Raw genomic sequence first — 20,195 nt, forward strand, 5'->3', positions numbered from 1 at the left:
CTCGCCAGCACACCGACACTGGTTCTGGTTCTGGTTCTGTTTATTGTCCGGGAAAACAGCGGATGAAGAGCAGACGCGTCTTCAGAGTTGATTATCTGATACAAAGTATAACATAAAATATCTTCTGAAGTTGTGCGCTATTGTCACATTACATTCAAAAGGCTAAAAAGAACCACTAAACATGACAGGACGATATCTGATTTTTTAATCTATGCATCCTTTATGAGCACGCCATGTTCAGCCTCTGATGGGAGTGTAACCAGGGATGGAAAACATAAATAGCACTTTAAACAAACATAGTCTGGCCACAATAACAATGGCTTGAAATTAGATCTCTAACAATAGACTGTGACTCTTGAACAAGGACTTCAAATTATGAGTCAATGGTTTTGTATAGAACTTCGCATTCAGAATAAATAACTGTAGGCCGCTGGGACAGACGCACTGAAACCCTTTTCTCTGCAGCTCGTTATCTCTGCCAGTTCCTCTCTCCAGCTGTGAGCTGCAGAACTCTTTGGTAATTAGGCATTTGAGATTCAGTTGCAGCACATTGAACTCAAACTGACAGCTTCAAAATGTAGATTACTTCAAAATGTCGACACATACAAAACCAAAGATTTAACCACTTCCACACAGTGAGGCTCTGCTAATGGCCCAGTACAAGTGCAGCACGGGTCAAAGGTTTCATTTCATTCAGGCCTGGATCTGTAGGACAGGCGTCTCCAGCCCGGCTCTTCGATCCCCAGTTTATAAAAACCTGGAAGTATTTTATTCTGATCTAATCGGAATCCGGTGGTTTAGTAATGTCAGTTATTTAGAAACCAGTGGCAGCTTTATCTGAATACCTTCAGCTTCACAAAGCAGGAGTGTGGTCTCCACTTGCTTAATTGATTTAAGCGGGCTGGGGCTCTAGTGGGCCTGCTATAGAAACTACTGCGCTTTATTTTTTCAGAAGTTATTTAAATATGCATGAAGGTTTGCAAAACACTAATTTTGACAGTAAACCTTCACATTTGACGACTCACCGGTTTGCCTAAACTCACTTAAAATAGTAATTACATCTCCATTTCTATAAATGATTAACCTCAGCTCATACATCCACATGGAAAGATGGCAGATTGTGCCGCAGAGTCTGGCTGCTGGCTCTCACTCTCGGCTCCACCGTATCGGTTATAATTGAGGCCAAAAATGGACTTTAACCCTGTAACCCGTAAATCAAAATGCACTTAATTAGTTCAGTTGTTCTATTAGACATGTATACCGTTATTGAAAAGGATTTTACAGTACATGGCTTCAACTGCTCTGTATGGTTCTAGGTACAATACCTGTGACATGTTGCAACCTGTAGAGAAACTTAATTAATCCAGTTAAATCCATTCACACCAGTTGAGCAAGTGAGAGCGAACGGGTTGGAACAGATCCAGGAGACATCGGGCCCTTATTGTTCAACACAAGGACACTTAATGCCATGGAAATGTAATGTAATGTAAAGGTTTTGTTTTAGGGGGGCGGGAGGGGACAAGCTGACCTGATAATTATGCAAAATAATTGAACAATTTAAACTGCTTAACAGCTGATCAATAAAAAGGTCCAATTATGCAAGATTTATTCAGGCAAGTGTACAATTCAAATTTAATTTGAATTGTAACAAAGAATAAAATACAAGGTTTGTTGAGGGTCTGGGGTGTCCCAGTCCATCGACATCACTCTGAATAAAGAAAAAGACAAAGTCACAGTTTAATATAACCAACTTTATTTACAATTTGTTTCAGTCTTTAATATAACCTTTAAATCATATGTACACCAGTTATCAAATTTCCCACACGGTCAAGTTTAGAAAAAATAGAAGCAATACTATTTGTCCCTTATTGAATTAAAATACTCTGGAGAGCCAGACATCCATCTGAAGTGAAAGATCAGTGTCATGACCGGTCACAGTTTAAAAGACAATCCAGTACCATTACTGAAGAGTTACGACAGTATAAAATCATTAATAAAGTAAATAAAGTGCATGGAATCTGGGTCTGGAGACACTCAAATCAATGTACAAAGTAGAAAGAGTTAATATCAAACATTAAGGCACCCAAGTGGTGTATAAACTATTCAACAGACTACTCTGAAAGATTTGCACAAGGGCAGGGATTTGTAGAGATTATTTTAACTGACGGGTGCAGGCGCTTATTTAAATGCAGAACACAAATCATAGAGGTGCGAGGACTGATCTTGATTAGAACAGGCCGATATAAAAGACACAGCCGTGTTTATATAAAAATTTCAATGCTCCTCTAAAAAGAGCAGGTGGAAAGGGGTGGAGTTACGGGCCGTACAGGAGCTGCAGAGCCACGAAGCTCCAGCAGATGGAAGCGTTTCTCCAGGTCCTTCTTCAGAAAACAGGTCAAGTGAAACGCAATCCGTCCAGGAGAACCGAAGCCACAGCTTTACCTCACAGGCCCTCTGCGTCTGGATAAACATCACAGACTTCACAATCCCTGGAGTTTAGGCGGGCGATCGCAGCTACAAAGGATCGCACTTGAGAAACGAATCCTGAAGGTATTAGGGGCTGTAAAAGTATCACTCAGCCGGGCCGTCACTGCTGTGAATTCCAGATCGCCTGGATTACTTGATTTTAGACTAATTGTATCTTATTATAATGCCTCATACTCAATTATAGTAAAATATCTTTGACATATATATATATATATATATATATAATTATATATATACACACACACACACACACACACACATACATGTGTATATATACACACACAAATATATATATATACACATATATATACACCATTCAATCCTGGATATACACATTTCTCACCCCTAAAGCCGAAATCAGCGGAATGATTTTTTTTTTTTTTTTTAAAAGGCCTTTCACAATCTATTAAAAAACTTCTACACTTTAGAAGTCCAGAAGTACCATTTGTAATGTGCTCGTGTACATTAAAGAAAGCCGTAGTGCAGAGAAAACCAGTCCTCAAACAAGAGCACAGGAAGGAACGGTTCTCTCCTCGTAATCTCGAACTCGCAGCAGGATTTATAGACAGGGTTTGAATCATTAGTCCTCTGGTTGACGGGAAGACACGGTCAGACCGACGCGATGGTGGCGGGACGTCCTGAACCGGTCCGTCGGACGAGGGGCTCGGCAGCTTAGCTCTTGGCCGCGCGAGGGTTGCTGGACTCGTCCTCGAAGCCCAGGTTGTCGTAGTGCGGCTGGACCTCGACCCTCATGGTTCCGTCCTCAGGGGTCTCCCCGTTCAGGCACTCGGCTGAGGAGCGGAGGAGATGCGCGATTAGACAATGGCAGCCATCGGAAGAACAGACACGTCACATGCAAGTCCCTTTCTCCCACACCCACACAAGGAAATTAGGCATCAAAACCACACACGACTGCCCTCCAAGGGCGCTAGCTTTATACACACGTGATTGTCATGGAACCAACATGTCGCAGCAGAAGGAGAATGTGGTGCTGAAGGGTGGGACAGTAAAACACTTAGACACGTCTTGTAAAATAGTCCAATATACAGCAGGTTTTCCACAAGATTGTCAAAGCAACCTGCAGGCGAATGTAGCCGTTAAAACTCGGCATTACTGATCGGAAGCATCAAAAATAAAGACTGAAGACGGACTCGACAGGAAATGGCAAGACCCTCAGAGGCCACGTGATGATCCGAGAGCTCGAATTACAGCCCAGCTAGGTGAGAAAAACTTAATGTCGAGGGTTCGTCTACAAATGGAACAAGTTTTTCAAATCCAGTTTCTGCTCAGCTTGAAACCCCCAAAATAAGGCAAACTGCTGTGCTTATGTAAATAGATAATCTATTTAAAAATTCAATAACAATGGATGCATTTTGCAGACAATTGACCTCAATGACACATAATAGACACAGAAACTAGACCTTTAAAGAGCAGAAAACTAGGCCAAGTTCAATCCATCCATTCTCAACATGCACTTCTGTAACATTTCATCACACTGCTAGTACTCGTGTCGTCCGATTTCCTTCTATGACTATGTAGGACTTGTCTTTTGTATTATCTGTACATTTTACTCTGCACTGGTGTAATTGTGAACCTGTAATTGTATTGTTTTGATCTGTAGTTGTATACTGTATTATTGCACCGTTGTATTGCTCTTATATGCTGTAAGTCGCCCTGGATAAGAAATAAGTGTCAATTTTAATTCCACATGAAATCTCACCAAATCCAGCGGTGAAGATGTGTGGATTTAGTATCAAATGGAAATTAGATTATAAATGGTGATCTAGAAGGTGTTGATGAGATTTCAATTCAATGTGATCAGTTGGGGCAGTCACATTTTCAATGGCACCGCCTTCTTTTCTAATTGAATTCAAGGATGAGGGTATTTACTTTCGAATGGAGGAATTTCCTCTGCCGGCATCCGCTCCTCGTTGCCCTGTACGGAGGCGTAACCTGAGGAGGCCGTCTCGCTATGGGCATCGTCCTCCGTGACTCCCGAGGGGAAATTCCTGAAAGCGGGGGTGCTGGGAACAGGGTCGCTCGGCTCTTCAACATCAGGCTGCGATTCCACAGGAAGACAAAGTATCACCCGTCACACAAATACACTCACAACCACAGGATTAAAACAAATCGGCTCAAAATCAGGCCTGGAAACGTTGTAGCAGCTGATAATATAAAGACACTTCTGTCCGTGTCACTTCTGGCGGTCAGGAGCAGATTAGCGCCCCAAGAACAGTCCGACTGAAGCATAATTTGTATAATTTGCAGATATAATTTGCATCTACGGCTTTGGCTCCTTTATAGTTTTATGGTTTTATTAGCTCTACACAAACCTTTGAGCCCAACACCTTGTTATAGAAAAGCAAAAGCAAGTGTAAAGGTAAGGAACTGTTCAACATCATTAAAGGCCCTCCTTTGAATGAGTCTTCATTTCAACTTTCAGACACGAAAGAAAAATGTGATCCTTCAGGTTAACACACTTGTGGGTGTTGATTAAAGAGCACACGGTCAGTAAAGCCAACACAAAGCAGCAGATATCTGATCCATTTAGCCATGAGATTACTCTTCAATCCGACCCCAACAGAACTGCACAGAACACCACCTTTCACTGTCCGATCCAGAAATGTTACCGGCTCGACTTCATTGAGACGGATGAATCGGATTAGAAACCAGAGAGGAAGGACATCACAGCGTAGGAACGGAGAGCAACCCACCTCGACTCCCAGCGCCTTCAGGATGTCACATTTACACATCGGGCAGGTCCGGTGCTCCAGGAGCCAGGGCTCAATACAGGTCTTGTGGAAGAAATGGCTGTGGGGGGGGGAGGAAAAGACTTATCCAGACTGTAGAATTACCGGAGGTTACAGAACACATTCCCTTTCCACTCAATAGATTAAGCACGATTTCCACAATGAGGCATTGTTAAATCACACATACGAACCAAGATTCTGGACCATGATTTGCTTTTCTAAACAATGCATCATAAAAGTGCAGTTTTAGGAGGTCGTAGGACTGAAAGGTGTTGCACAACCATGGAAAAGCAAACCGCACACCCGACGAGAAACACCATCATAAATCGGTCATCAACGAGGGCAGCGGCGGGGCAAGGTGCAGCGCTCCAATCAGCCCCGTACAGATGCGTGCTGGTGTCTCGCAGCCCTGGTATCAGCGCTCAGACACTCCTGATAGGAGTCACACCCCCGCACTACCAACAGGAATTTAACCTCCGAAACGCCTAGCAGTTTATTAAGTTAACTGTTGCCAAAATGGAAACCTTTTATCTTAATCCTACTCTGACAAATTAGTAGCAGGTGCGGTCACTGAATCATAGATATTAACCACGACGGGTGGGGGATTTCACAGCTGTATAAGTGAAAAGGTCATTAAAAATGACACTCAACTGTAGGGAACTGCTTAAGGAAAAACAAGAATGTATCAATGTTTTGCCTTTAGTCACCCAGGAAATAAGTACACAGAGCAGGTCATCCATGGAGGGAAGAGCAAAGAGGGACTGAATTATTCATAATGGTCGAACAGGGGAAGTGGTTCAACAAAGGGACGCAATGAAATGATCGCGATGCACGCCATCGCTCCATACTCTACATGCATTTCAGCATTCAGTCCTCCAGCGGTGGAGTGACAGGCGATTTTACGGGACTCTGAGGAATTGCTCTGCGTTGAAGAAACCATTATTGAAGTCTGTAAACAATGTCGACGGGATGGACGTACTTGCAAGTCAATATGGACAACACGTCTCCCGGCTTGTAGGCATCGATGCAAACGGCACAGGAATCGGCATCTGGACCCGTCTCCTACAGAATTAAAACATTTCAATGCGTTACGCTTTATACAGGTTAAATCTAACGCTTACTCTTGTCATGATTCATTACAATTCATTTAGCCTCAAAGATTTGGGATCAGAAAATATTCTCTCCCAATACAAAATAAAAGAATACACTCGTTAAATACAGAGGTGAATATTGGCGTTAGTGGTGGGATTGCATAAGTCTGGTCATTTTCAAGGTTAAAGTTCTGAGAAACATCCAGTGTTTTGACTATATCAGACTAACACAATAAGCTGTACATTAGGAAATTAACACCATAAAAAGCCTTGGCGCACAAACAAAACAAACAAACTTGCATATATACAGTGCCTATATAGAGTCTACACCCCCTTGAACGTTTCACTTTTTGTTGTGTCAGTGCCTCAGAGTTTCATGCTTTTAAAATTAGGTTGCCCCCCCACCACCCCACTTATCTACACAACACAGTCCACACTGATAAGGGTGGAAAAAGGTTTTGTGGAGGAAAAAAACAGAAATATTATAAATGCATGAAGTCTCCACCCCACCCCCTGGAAGTTGTGTGGTAAGAAGTGCAGATGCATTAAAAACAAATCAAAAGAAGGAAATCACATTGCTAAACGTTACCTTATCGCCCTGTTTCAAGGTTCGAACTTGAAGTTGACCAATGGCTTTCTTTGCCTCTGCTTTGAGTTGTTTCTGAAAAACACACAGTCAGTCTGTAAAATTTGGGTTTGTAAGGCAGTTGGAGATATTACTGACTGTCAATGTTCTGCAAAATTAAGACGTATAGCAACAGGATCACTGTACATAATGCTCAGGAGCACGTGCAGGCTATAGGGACATAGTAAACATGTTTAAGCCTCTTATGATATGAAGAGCAAAGAACTGAAAGAAATCCTTTATCTCAGCAGGTTTTTGAAAAACTTGAACAATACATTTTCCCCTTGAATTTCAGCAGAAGAGATCTCAGGGCCCCACGGATCTGTTCTTCCTTTAGGGATAATCAGGACGTTAGCTGACAACATCCCAAACTTCCTGACGTTGCACTGCAAAGATGCTTTTAAAAAGTCTCCTCAGAATCAATATTTACTGAATGTCTGCTTATACAATTCATCTATAAGCAGAAAAATAACTGCATGCTAATTGTAAGATTGATTATTGTAAAGCTTCTGCTAAAAAACAATTAATGGCAGTTTGGAGAACTGAAAAACAAACTGTCGAGTTACACGGGAGCTTGGGTAGTCAAGTGGGATTGACATGCAGTAGGAGCGCTCCCCAATTAAAGCCAGCATTACTCATGGAATCGCCTTCATTAGAGGAGCACAACAACGCTTGTGCCATTAAAACATCCCCGGAGAGATCACCTGAAAACATTACATCAGCTTAGATACAGGTGCGTATTTCCAGGAATGTTTGCCGGGCAAATCCAAACAGCACAGAGGTGTGTACGAAGAGCCTGGCAGCCGACACATGAGGAGGGAAAGATCTTGCGAATACACTGCTTTACTCAAAATAAGAACTTCAGACTCATTTCTGTGGCACATGCTCAAGAGCAGGGCTGCTTTATAGGCAAGATGTGTGCACATAATGGGTCAACGGGTAATTAAATATGCATGACCATAACGAACGCATAACCAATTAATTTTTCCTGACAAATATCAAAGTTTCTTTTTGGACTAATACTTTACTCTAAGCTTAGAACATCCAGATCTTACCCAGAAAAGTCTTTAAGGTGCAAATCTAAATTGGGATCAAGACCAATATACACAGACCTTAATTCTGTCTACAGTCATACGTTTCATGTCATAATGATGAGGTCTATCTATGAGCACCTATACACGACTGAGACGCTAAGACATGCACAATTCTGTATTTTTATGCAACTAGTCTTAAACCAACTCGATACAGCCCTCAAACTCCCGTCCGTGCTCAGTGACTGATCTGCAATTTGTCCCAATTCTCAATTGTGAACAAGATGCCTAGTAGTGCAAGTGTTGAAGATGTACTGAATTCTACCTGCCTCGTGATGAAGACCGTGTCTCAGAGCACGTAATGAAGTACCAGTGTTGTGAGGAAGGCTTCGTCCTGCATGAGTTATTCAAATGTGCATACCTCCCTAACAGCAGCCCATTATCCTGCGGTGCCTCGGCCCAGTGGGCGAGTTATAGTACTATCAGTGGAGTTCCTGCATAATAGAGTAATTTTCCTGTCTGATGCCCCAGTTACCCACTGTGAGCAGACTTGTGTGGAAGTCACAATATTGGCACAAGCTGCTGGAGCCGCGAACAATACCGCATTTCAATGAGTCGCACTTTTGTACTTGAACTCAATGTGGGCAGGAAAAGAGTAGCGGATCCTGACAACATTTATTATGAACATACTGCATCTATTCAGAGCGGCACAATTTCTATTCAAATATCTGCAAGGCTTCAGGGAACAGAGTCTATCTTTTCAACTGTTGCAAGTTTGTGTTCTGGAGAGGAAAACCACGGCCGAGATAAGGACAACCGGTACACTGAACCTGGATTATTCACTTCCTCAGTGTGTAAAGTAAACCAAGGTGCTGCGGACAACTTCCTGAGTGACCGAAGCATTTCCAAAAAAAGTGTTCAGCAGTTTATAATTAAGAAAAAATACAGATGAACAGGGTTGCCTGAAAATAAAGAGTCAATTACAGTTCTAGACACTGAACACTAAAACCATAAGTTAAAAATTAAAATCGCTTGAAGAAAATATCACATGCAAGTAAAGACCCACCAATTAAGGGGTCAAACTAACAATTAAAAAGGCCCCGCGATGATACAGTCGACCGATTCTCCACTCATGCTATACGAAATTATGTTTGTTCTGGCCGGATAGACTCATTATATCATTCTACACGAGGAAAACTTTTCAAAATCCAGAACAAGTCATTTCAAATATTATTTCAGTTTGAACTTGAAGCATTCGCCAGCTCAATAATACCTGGCAGGATCAAAGTCCACACCCTGATGATAAAGACGTATAGAAACTGCACCATTATTTCTGCCTCTGCATTGCATAAGTCCAGTGAAAGGCAGAATAAGATGTTGTTCCAAACAGCTGTCAAAGTAATGAGCGCGAACACAGACTGATCATTAACTTCCAATCCTCAGGCGTCTGAGTTTTAACTTTCACTTGTCAAGTCTCCGAACAGATACTGTAGGAAAGCCAAGGGACACATTATACACAGCAGAGACCAAGTAGCATCATGGGCATCAGGAAGAGAGCGACTATGCTTGGCTTTTAATCTCACACAGACCAATAACACGATTCGGTGCCAATAACGGAGGGTAACGACAGCGTAATTCGGCGATTGATAGAACCTGTCTGTACCGGTCCGACTGAATCACCGCCGTTTACAGTGCATTTGTGGGGGGGGGGATTAAATTCAAGGAAAGGGGGAGGGGAGGCAAAGTCTTTGTTCACGATCATGTACTCAACGCCCTTATTTGACATCAGGTTCTAAGCGGCAATTGACTCTTGAATGTTATCTTCAAAGTGTATATATATTTATTTTGTGCGTTTACTCCAAATGGAATTTTCCACTGAGGGTGAAAGCGTGGACGACGGCATTTAATAAGGTTAAGCTTAATAAGGCACCGTGGACTGCTTTCGCATTTGAACATGCTTTTCCTGTAGGGCAGGTGAGGTTTGCACAGGACACTTATCAGCCACCTTATCAAGCAAAGTCAAAAAGTAAACATTGTTGAAAGAAGGAAAAGAATAAGTGTACTCTACCATTGCAACACATTGACCTCTTGAAAGCACAAGCTTGATTGACAGATCTTGTGGTTTATACATGTATAAACAGACTTTTTAACCTGTAGATATTTGAGAAGTTACCAGGTAAAAAGAAAAACCATCACCAGAATGAGCAAAATCTAAACTAGACAACCCGAGGTTACTTGCAGTAGAAATGGGGCTAAATTTCACTTTGTGGGGAAAATAAATGAAAAACAGCAGCATTAAACCTGCTGTCTGATGGGAGGCAGGACTCACCTGTTTGCGGGACACTGCTCGCACAGCGCTGAGCCGTCGGGCCGAGTAGAAGATGAAGTAGCCCACGGTGGCGGCCGTCACAACGAAGAAGGACACCGACACGAAGAAGACTGAGTAGTGGCTCATCCAGGGGCCGTGCTGCTTGCCCACCTCGATCCTCATGGTGACCTGAATGCCGCTTCGGACCAGCTCGTAGATCTCCATGCCCTTGAGGTTCCCGATCATGATGGCGACGGTGTCCCCCGTCCCTGCGGGAGCACGGATGGGTCAGAACTGGAGACTCAGAACGCATCCCTGAAAACCGTCAGAGCAGCAGAACGAGCTGGAGGTGCCCGCATTACTGGAGACTCGAGAGATCACAATATTCTACAGGTGACCAAGAATATAAACTGAGAATATAAACCAAGAATATAAAAGATCTTCAAAATCCATTGGTTTAAACCACACATTACAGATTTAAAGCATTAGAATACAACAATCTCAGTTCAAAACAGTTTTTATAGTTTAATATAAAAGTCATCATAGGCTTTTTGAAATGTTTTTTTTTCTTGCAATACAAAGAAGGTTGTAAATAACAAAATTATCACATTTTAAATTAGTCAAGATTAAAGATTTATATTTTACAACACAGTATTTGAACCTCAAGAGTAGTTGGTGCCGGTTATGTAAAATCATCAGAAGAGCAACTGTGAGTCACTTGACACGCATAAGAAAACACACCCAAGCTGAAACCAAAGCACCAGAGAGCTATTGTCAAGGTCACACAGTTTAGTTACGATCACGTGAAACAATGAATTCGCACTGGACTGGGAACAGGTTATAGTCCTTCTGGAAAGCAAAACAAAGCTAGTCATTAGTATTTGTGTTGTTTTCCTTGCATCTGCTGAAATACCACAGATGTTCAAACATTTACTATACGTCAAATCTTACTTTTCCAAATGAGAAATTAAATTGAAGGGAAAAAGGACAATTCATAGGTCATCCCTGTGCATATTCTGAGGCAGCTGTTCAAAGGGACATTAGGAGGGGATAGATGTGAATAAGTGGATCTAACTTGCTGGTTATATTTCATGCATTTTATAGAAATGGCTACATAAACACAAAAAGGCTCACAGTGCAGAGAATTGTGTGGCGACATCTACAATGACACAAGACGGGAATCACCTACACTACAGTTTCAGTCTTTTCTTTTTAACTCAGACTTGAATCCCAGCCAGTATGAAGCCATCTGCTGTGGCAGACCGGAGAACAAAGCCTGCTGAACCGGGTGGGAGGAACACAGGGTTTCAAAATCATTTATATTTTTAACATCTTCAAAATGTAGCGTAGCAAGTGAGCGGCTTGCAGTGAAGCACGTCCCTCAATCCCTGAGTGAGGAAGTGCCTGAAACTGCCCCCCAGGGAGCAGGAGGTCAAGGTCAGGAATTCCTCAGTTCACTCCGAACACAAACCGATTGTGCGTCAGAACAATAAATCATTGGATTGGTTACTTTCATGAAGGTCACTTAATTTCTAACACTGGTTGCCGTCACCAGTGGAAGACAAAAAAAAAAACAGAAAACCTCTCGTAAGACTCTGTGCAGATAATCCTCGAATAACGTGGCAGTGAAATCACATTTGACAATTTTAGTGTTCAGATCAACGGCGATCTGAGAAGAATACATTTGATTGAAAAAAGTTAAACCCATTTAGTTTGGAGTTCAATTTGGTTTTATGTAATGGTTTGATATTCTGGGAACAAAACCTGGACATTTATATGGGTTTCCAATAACACAATTCCACTTAACACAGCTTTGCATTTCCGTTCAGTGTGCACCTACATTAAACTTCCGTTTCTACTGTACCTCCGTCTATAAAGCTGCAAAATTAAAACCACAGAGCACTTTACAGATTGACTAAAGGACAAGAACACACGTACTCTGCGCCCCCACTCAGCAACTCAGTAACACACTGCCATGCCTATGATATTTCTGTGGGAAACCCTGCAATTTATATCATGATATAGGCTACCGGTTACCGCAGTATTTGTGTTCACAGTTATTATTGTGGAAATTGTCTACGGTCCCATTCCTACATGGCACCTTTATTGAAGCCAACAAGTATAGGCCAATACATTCTTGAGTCTACATAGAATGTGTTAAACTTGGTTTCTATAGACAAAGCTTACTTCAGTTTGTACAGTCATGTCTGGGTTTTTATTAACTGTGTACTTAATCTGTACAAAGTGATCGCTTTGATCTAACTAAACTGATCTGAAAACACAGATCTGTCACAAAAAAAATGTGAAACTGGTTGTAAAGAACTTCTTGGCGATTAAAATTAGATTAAGATAGTGCCTAACAAAATATGTCCACTAAAACAAGTACAAAAAGAACGAGAAGTACCTTTCGATGAATAAAGAAGCTATGTAGTTGCATGACAAGCAAGATAGTTTTTTTACCAGTATATCTGTAAAACAGGTTTGTGGAAGCTTAAACCAGGACAGGATCATAACCAAACACAGAACTGCAATTTAAAAGTGTATAACAGATCAATACACAACTAGAGAATTGCTTAAATCAGGATACTCAGAGAAACAGTCAAGTGTAAATATAAGCATGCCTCAAAAACCAAGTCAGTTTCCTTCTCTTCACACCAAACTGGTTAATCTACATTCACGAGGGCCGACCTACAGACCTGCTCGACAGGACCGCAGTCACAGGGTGGATTCTGAGCATTAAAAACCCCAAACTGCAAAGCAAGGACACGGCACTAAATGTATTGGTTTCCTTAAAATGTGTTCGTTTAGAGGTTTGGGGAAAATGCAATGACAAGGAATGAATAAATAATTACAGCAGATGTTCAGACAATTGTTGATCCAACCAAAGCAATGTTTGTTTACAACATCCTGATCACATATGGATTGTTACTTTATTCAGTCTTTAGGATGTGTTAATGTAACAGCCTTCTATCTGCATCATAACACCTGAAAGTGATCGATGCAAAGCAGAGGCTGCTTGAATTATATCCAAATAACTGCAAATGTAGTAAAATTAAATATTGAAATATTGCTTCCTCTGAGGTTCAATGGTAGGTTTTGACAGCTTGTGAAACAGCAGAACTGGAATCCCAGAAAGACACGGATTGCCAGATTATCATCAACAGTCAAGGCTGTAGAGAGATTTCTGAATGATTTAAAAATTGTAAAGCAGAAGCACAAAATTCAAGACCTCCTTCCTTGACTTATAATTGATAAGTAGATCTGTGACCTTCTCCATAAAACTAAGGTTGTTTACATGTACATTCAAATGGAAAAACTCAACACCAATAAGGTATAAGATTTCATATATATTTGGGTAGTATTCAAATTTACTAGCACAGTAATCCAACACCGAGTATCGTGCGTTTTTACACTTCATAATGGTGACTGTCCTGCACTTTGTTCTGAAAAATAAGTGCGTCAATTGCTGATCAGATTTTAAAATCATGCCAATCACCCCAGCCCTGGATTTCAACAGTCAACTGAACATTAAAAGTCCAATGTGCCATCTGTCCCTAGAGGACACTTTTCACCAGCATCGTGCATTTCACAAAGCATGTGGGCCAACACACAAGGAATGTTGACAGATCTCTAATATCTTCGTGCCGGGTTGTTTTGTGCAGGTTGGCGAGACAATCTCATTCATGCATTTTTGCTACTGGCATTTTAAATTGCTTAACCGAGACTAACCTGATGCTTGCGTTTGAGAAACTCCTCAATTTTAAGAACGTTTGCTCATTTAAAAATTACCCCATGATCCATTTAAAGCCATGCACTTCAGGTAATCAGACCACTGATCAGGACAACACCAGGTTCTATCCAACTACAGCAAAAGTACATTTAATAACAGCTTGAGCCATTAGGCTGGCTCTTCAAACAAACCATTTCCATCAGAGGTTGCCTTGGAAAACATTGTCACAGTCCTTGTTTGGAGGTAATGGTGAGGTTTACAGACATGGTGTACATAAGGAGTTTACACCGGAGTTGTGAAAGGACATGCTTTTGAAGCTTGTGTAACAGATTGCACACACAGCAGTATTAAAAACAAACAATACAAATTTTCCCCCCGTATACTTTCTAAGCTTGTTTCCTGAAACAAGTGCCAAAAACCATTTAAGAGCAAAATAAACTTGAATAGAAGCTTTCGTGCCTTTGAAAATCTTGGAAAGCAGGGGAACACAGATGGAAAGAGCAAAATAAAGTGGGAGAACGGAGGTTGTGTCACAGGTCAAACGCACTGAAGGGACCAGGGTTGAGATCTCCGAAGATAAGCAGACCAAAGAGTAATGAGGATCACAGGTCTGAGTGGATGTTCAGTTGCATCCACAAGGTTCATAGATCAGGGAATGACTAAACCAACATTTAACTTTTCTTAAAATCATATTAGAAACATTTATTCTGAGCTTAACAGAAATGGCAAGTTACAGAAATGAAGGAAAAATATACATAACCTAATCTTGCATAGGCTAAACCTGTTTTGGGGCGCTATATAGTCATGAAGAATTGACTTCAACCTAATGACCCATCCTCCTGAACCATGCGAGGAGAAGGGCAGCGGATACGATTCTCACTCAGGTGTTCGGAAGGAAGGAGGCTGGAACTGGAGCCAAGTTTCTGCCTGGAGATCCGTTTCCATCCTGGTGCCGGCGGTGAAAGCCCACCCGGCTCTACCACTGGAAACGGTTTATGGTGACCTTGATGTTTTAGTGTAACAAGGGCCTCATGCTGAATTAGAACAGTTTTAATGATTCATTGAGCATTTATCATCGTTTGTAATCCAATTTATATAGGGATTTGGCTATTGAGTTTGGCAGAATTAAATAAAATTACTTTTTTACACATATATAAAAACTATATGCCATCGAAACAAACTAACTTTTTCAGTGATTCAGAGCTGCAGAAAAATGTAGTAAGTGCAGAGTCAAACCATTTACCATTTCCTGGAAACATGAAAAATAAAGATCAGATGAGAGATATTTCAGAATAGGATTACTTTTTTTGGCAAATCTAAAATCATGAGGAAACAAAATCCATTCCTTGTTCAAGTCTCTGCGTCACAACATTTTACCCTCCATAAAGAATACACAGCAACGGAGAAAACAACCCCCTTCTGAAACGAGAGACGGAACTGGGTCAGACTACCCTGAACAGCACGAAATACCAGAAACTCTGTTGTGCTTAAATCAAAGTCACAAACACTCGCCAGTGTGAGCTTGTTACGGCTGCATCAGCTCACAATCCTACAATACAAATAAAGAAGTACAAAAGGCTACAAGAAGAATTCTTATTAAACAAAAACACACAAAAGTATTGTCAAGCTTTTACAATTCGATGGAAAGAGTCTTGGGTTTCGCAAATCCCTAGGGTTTTTTTTTTGCACAAAATATACTGGAGACTTCAAAGTGTTCTTGTTGGTCAGGGTGATAGAACTTGCAGGACATCTCGCCTACTTCTGAGTCACTGGGTTACTGCGTTTCAACATTGAAAACACAACCGACATGAACATGACAGGCCTTTCCATGGACAAATGCATTACACTTAAAAACTAAGACTACAAAAAAGGTGAAAAGACCACAAATTGAAATGCATGAAAACCACCAGAGTGTCTATGAAAAGCAGCAGTTCTCCAAAAGAAAAGGGCTTTTAAAGACAACGTTCAGGGGAAAATGGAGAATACAGAGTCTATTAAATAGAATTATAACTTAAATTGTGTTGCAAACATGTATACACTATTTTAACACATCATTGAGAGTGGTATGAAATAAGGTGCTCAAATAAAACAACCTCTAATATCCCTGCAAAAAAATAACTACTCTCCAAACAAATACAATTAATACATGCCACCATAAAATGCAATACAGAAACTACCGCTCATGCTTTTCTTGGGGAAAAAAGTGGAACAAATGCGTCTGGTTAGCGCCACAATTACTGGGTCCTTTCTGCCGTCATTTAAACATCCCACGATGGAATGGAGGACAAGCAGAAATGGGGGCTGACGTTTCCTCATATTAGGGGCAGCTCTGAAATGTGTTCAGGAGACTCAAAAACAAACATTTGCAGATCTCTTATTCACGTCCATTTGTCGAAGCCACAATACACCTTTGTGCTGAAATAAGGTTGTTTTCCAAGAGCAAACTTAGTACAAAGTACAGGACTTTGCTATCAGTCAGCACTGATAGGAACCAAGGAACGAGTGCAGAATAATGGTGCAATATATTTATGAGAGAGAGAGAGAGAGAGAGAGAGAGAGAGAGCGCACTACATGAACAAGTGAAAACCTGATGTGATCCCAGGAGAAGTTGCTTATCCTATACAAATTAAAAATGGGAAAACCTAGAGTAGAAATGAAGAGTGTTACAAAATCTGACAAAGTCTCTCCTTCACCAGGAGACCAAGCAGATCTGAAGAGGCTACTGTCCAGCCCATCTACTTCCAATGTAGGCTATCTAAAGTATTTACAAACGTGCTAATAAACACCACTTTCAAAACACCCGGAATCTCCCATCCAAGAGAAGCAGCGGGGCTGGGATGAAGCCTGTGATGGGTCAGATTAAGGCATCAGAGAAGTAGAAAGACTAAAATATCTGTGCCTGGGCTCTAGCTACAATGAGAACATTTGATTCAATACAAACCCAGTCAGACCGAGAGCCAAGATGGACACAAGAAGCCACAGAGACAACGATCAAGACATTAAGACCCAGAAGAAGTGCTGGAAAAGAGACGCTGAGGATCTAAGACAAGTGGAGCCTCAACAGAGGTGTCCATCAACACAACATATGGAGGACAGACCATCATGTCATTGCTAGTCCCTCAAACTCGTCCACACGGCGGACAGGGTGGCTGACCGCACACAGGTGGACACGGCTGACCTGGACGGGCTTGGACGCCGAGATGTTACTTTCTGGTCCCTCAAGCGGGGAACCAAAGCACAAAACAGTTAAACAATGAACCAACAGACGGAAATTAGAGAAGGTAAGTAAAGAACAACGACCCACAGAGAGAGAGCCGGACCTGCAGTTCCTGTAGCGCGGTCCACGGACATGCTTACCTGGGTGGGACATCTGAATGACCTGGTTGAAGGTCCCGGGCTCGTTGAAGATGACCACGCCGGCCGCCCCTCTGCTCACGGCGATGTTGATCTTCTCGGTGAAGGTGCACCCGTGTCCCCGCTGGACCAGGGCGACCCACCGCCCGCTCTGGCTGTCCGGCACGTCGTAGCGGGAGTCCGGGTCGCAGCCGTGCAGCGGCTCCGGCGACACCACCCAGCCCGACACCGGCGCCCGGGGCGAGTCCTGCCCGTACAGCCCGCTCTCCTCCCGCCGCGACAGGGTCTCGTTGCTCTCGGGGTCGAGGAAGGAGATGCTGACATAGGCGGTGAAGAAGAAGCTCGCCCGGGAGACGTGCAGGAGCGCCAGCGCCAGCAGCCACTGCGCCCGGCGGCTTCCCATCGCTGGAGCCGCTTGAGCGCAGGGGCGACGGTCGACACGCAGCCCCACGGAGGGATCCCGAAGTTGGCGCAAAAACGGACTTTCCTGCCCTGGAATTCAAGGCAACTTCCGCGACTGAAGCCGTGCGAGTGCAGCGCCCGAGTGCAGCCGCTCCCAGTGCGCTGCGCCGGGACTGAGACACTCCCCCGGCCTTAAAGCGACACGCCTGCGCTGCTACCCGGCGTCAACACGGGCTCCCCTGGCAGTGAGCGGGGCACGACAGAGTCACGCAGGGTCTGCGCCGCTCCACCAATGGGAGCGGTGGGATTCTGCAGATCTGCGCAGGACTGAGGACGTCTGCGCTGCTACTCCAATGGGAGCGGTGGGATTCTGCAGATCTGCGCAAAAACGTCGTACGTCTGCGCTGCTACACCAATGCTTGTGGAATTCTCCAGATCCGTGTAAAACTACGTAAATCTGCGCTGCTCCACCAATGGAAGCAGTGGGATTCTGCAGATCTGTGCATAGCTGCGGACGTCTGCGCTGCACGGACGCGACCACAGATTAACAAGTGCCTCAAGAATGAAGATACATGAATTGCGTCGTGAAGGCTGTGTTGCGTCTCTGCAGAGGTTTTCACGTTTTTCCTTTTTGATTGCAATCATATAAAATATTATATAATGTTTATTAAATAATATATATTATATAAACCTTTTCAAAACCCTGTGGAACGCGTCATGGATACATGTGCGCCATACATTATTATTATTATTATTATTATTATTATTATTATTATTATTATTATTATTATTATTAACAACATTAACATTATTAGCACGTGTGCTTAATTTATCTAATTTAAAGTTACTTGAAGATCTAAAGAACAAAACGAATTCCTATCAACAGTAATTGTGTTGTGGACCCAATATCACAATTTGATGCTGTGATGCTTTTCAAGTAGTAACCCCTGCCCTGCTGGTTTTTGTTCCAACTGAGGTCTTAATTGCTTAATTGAATCCTTAATTGACCTAACAAAGCAATATGCAATTCAGTTAAGTAATTAAGACCTAGGTTGGAACAAAAACCAGCAGGGCAGGGGGGACTCCAGGACCAGTTTGAAAACCCCTGCCATAGATTGTCCACCTGCAGTGCCTTTTTTTCTGTGACATCCATAAACATTGAATGGACCTCATAGTATTGATCATACATACTATTAATACTAAACTAATACATAAATAATACCTTCTTAATTGCACCATCACTGCTAAGATAACATTTGAACTCCAACATTGAATAACAGCTCACAGAGGTCAGTCCCTACATTTGAGGCTTTGCAGACGACCAGCAGTTGCTGGGATGGAAAAAGATCCTGGTAACTCAATCCACAGTGCATGGTTACTCATGAATGCTTAACACAATAAAGTGTTAGAGGACACACAGAAGAAAGTGGGTAAACGTGTTGTTGTTTTTATAATAGAGAGAGACACCTTAACCAAATGAGTAGCTGGAAATGTGGGAACGATCAGCTGTTCACTCTGTAAGTTATGGTCTATAATAACTCCTGTCGATTCCAGTCATATCTCAGTTGCTCTAGACTTTACCTTCAGCTACAGCAGCAGTTGTGTGACAGTTTCAAGCTGCTGCCTGTCAGCGCCACACTCACCGTGATGGATCATGGGGCTGGTCTCGTTGCCGGTGCCCTTGATGTTATAGATGACCACGGCCGAGGCTCCTCTCTGCTGCGCCAGGCTGATCTTCTCTGTGAAAGTGCAATTCCCGCGTTCGATCAGAGCGATCCAGGGCAACGTGGACCTGTTAAAGTCGTCGGACTCGCAGGCCTGCGGGTTGCGAGTAGGGATCTCCACCTGACCCTCTGCATCCAGCAAAGGGGAATTCAACCCGTACAAGCCACACTCGCAGCCATACCTCAGGGGATAGCCGCCGTGCGGATCTGTAAAACTGATCTCCACATAAGCTGTCCAGACCACCGTGGCTCTGGCAGGCGTGTGGGTGAACCAGGCGATAATCCACAGCAACAGAACGCTATAGTTTCCTATTCTGCCCATTTTCCTTAAGCTGCTCTCATATGTCGGTCCTTCAGAGTGCGGTGCGAGTCTGCCGTGCTGAAGGCTGGGTCAGAGCGCCTGTTGTCTGTAAGCTGATACCTCCCATGTAATGCAAGCTCACTTTGCGTCAGCTCAGTTCCTGTTATCTTAATGGACCTTCATTTGCACAGAGCGTGTTTATTTTAAAGGGAAGTTCACTCTGATAATACAGCCTTCGGGCTCAGAAACTTACTTCACTGTAGCAAGGAGTGACATCCCCCCACAAATGTGTATAAATGCAATACTGCGTGGGGCAGCAGGTGTTTTAGTCATAATAAACCAGTAGAAATCATGATCTATATCTGTACTTGCCGAGGGTGGAAAAAAATCTG

The 20,195-nt window shown here is 42.7% G+C and overlaps 1 protein-coding gene across 2 annotated transcripts; it reads right to left on the reverse strand.

The window, feature by feature from the left end:
- Positions 1-1,736: 1,736 nt before the first annotated feature.
- LOC136759754 (E3 ubiquitin-protein ligase RNF128) lies at positions 1,737-19,889 on the reverse strand. Of its 2 annotated transcripts, none has more exons than XM_066714767.1 (7): positions 19,422-19,889; positions 10,314-10,561; positions 6,918-6,989; positions 6,217-6,299; positions 5,202-5,298; positions 4,378-4,546; positions 1,737-3,278 (listed from the first exon to the last, which is right to left on the reverse strand). In XM_066714767.1, the coding sequence occupies exons 1-7, from the start codon at positions 19,822-19,824 to the stop codon at positions 3,160-3,162; spliced, it is 1,191 nt and encodes a 396-aa protein (XP_066570864.1). In that variant the 5' UTR covers positions 19,825-19,889; the 3' UTR covers positions 1,737-3,159. The 2 variants fall into 2 exon arrangements, with proteins under 2 accessions (XP_066570864.1, XP_066570865.1); XM_066714768.1 differs by lacking the exon at positions 19,422-19,889 and adding an exon at positions 17,380-17,956.
- Between the last annotated feature and the right edge of the window lie 306 nt (positions 19,890-20,195).

Source organism: Amia ocellicauda, chromosome 10 (genome assembly GCF_036373705.1).
Source record: "Amia ocellicauda isolate fAmiCal2 chromosome 10, fAmiCal2.hap1, whole genome shotgun sequence".
Taxonomy (NCBI): Eukaryota; Metazoa; Chordata; class Actinopteri; order Amiiformes; family Amiidae; genus Amia; species Amia ocellicauda.

Coding starts and splice junctions, on each gene's coding strand:
- LOC136759754 (XM_066714767.1), bottom strand. CDS start 19,824: ATGGGCAGAATAGGAAACTATAGCGTTCTGTTGCTGTGGATTATCGCC. Junction 6,300..6,917: donor CCTTGAAACAGGGCGATAAG/GTAACGTTTAGC, acceptor TTAATTCTGTAG/GAGACGGGTCCAGATGCCGA. Junction 5,299..6,216: donor TTGTCCATATTGACTTGCAA/GTACGTCCATCC, acceptor CCCCCCCCACAG/CCATTTCTTCCACAAGACCT.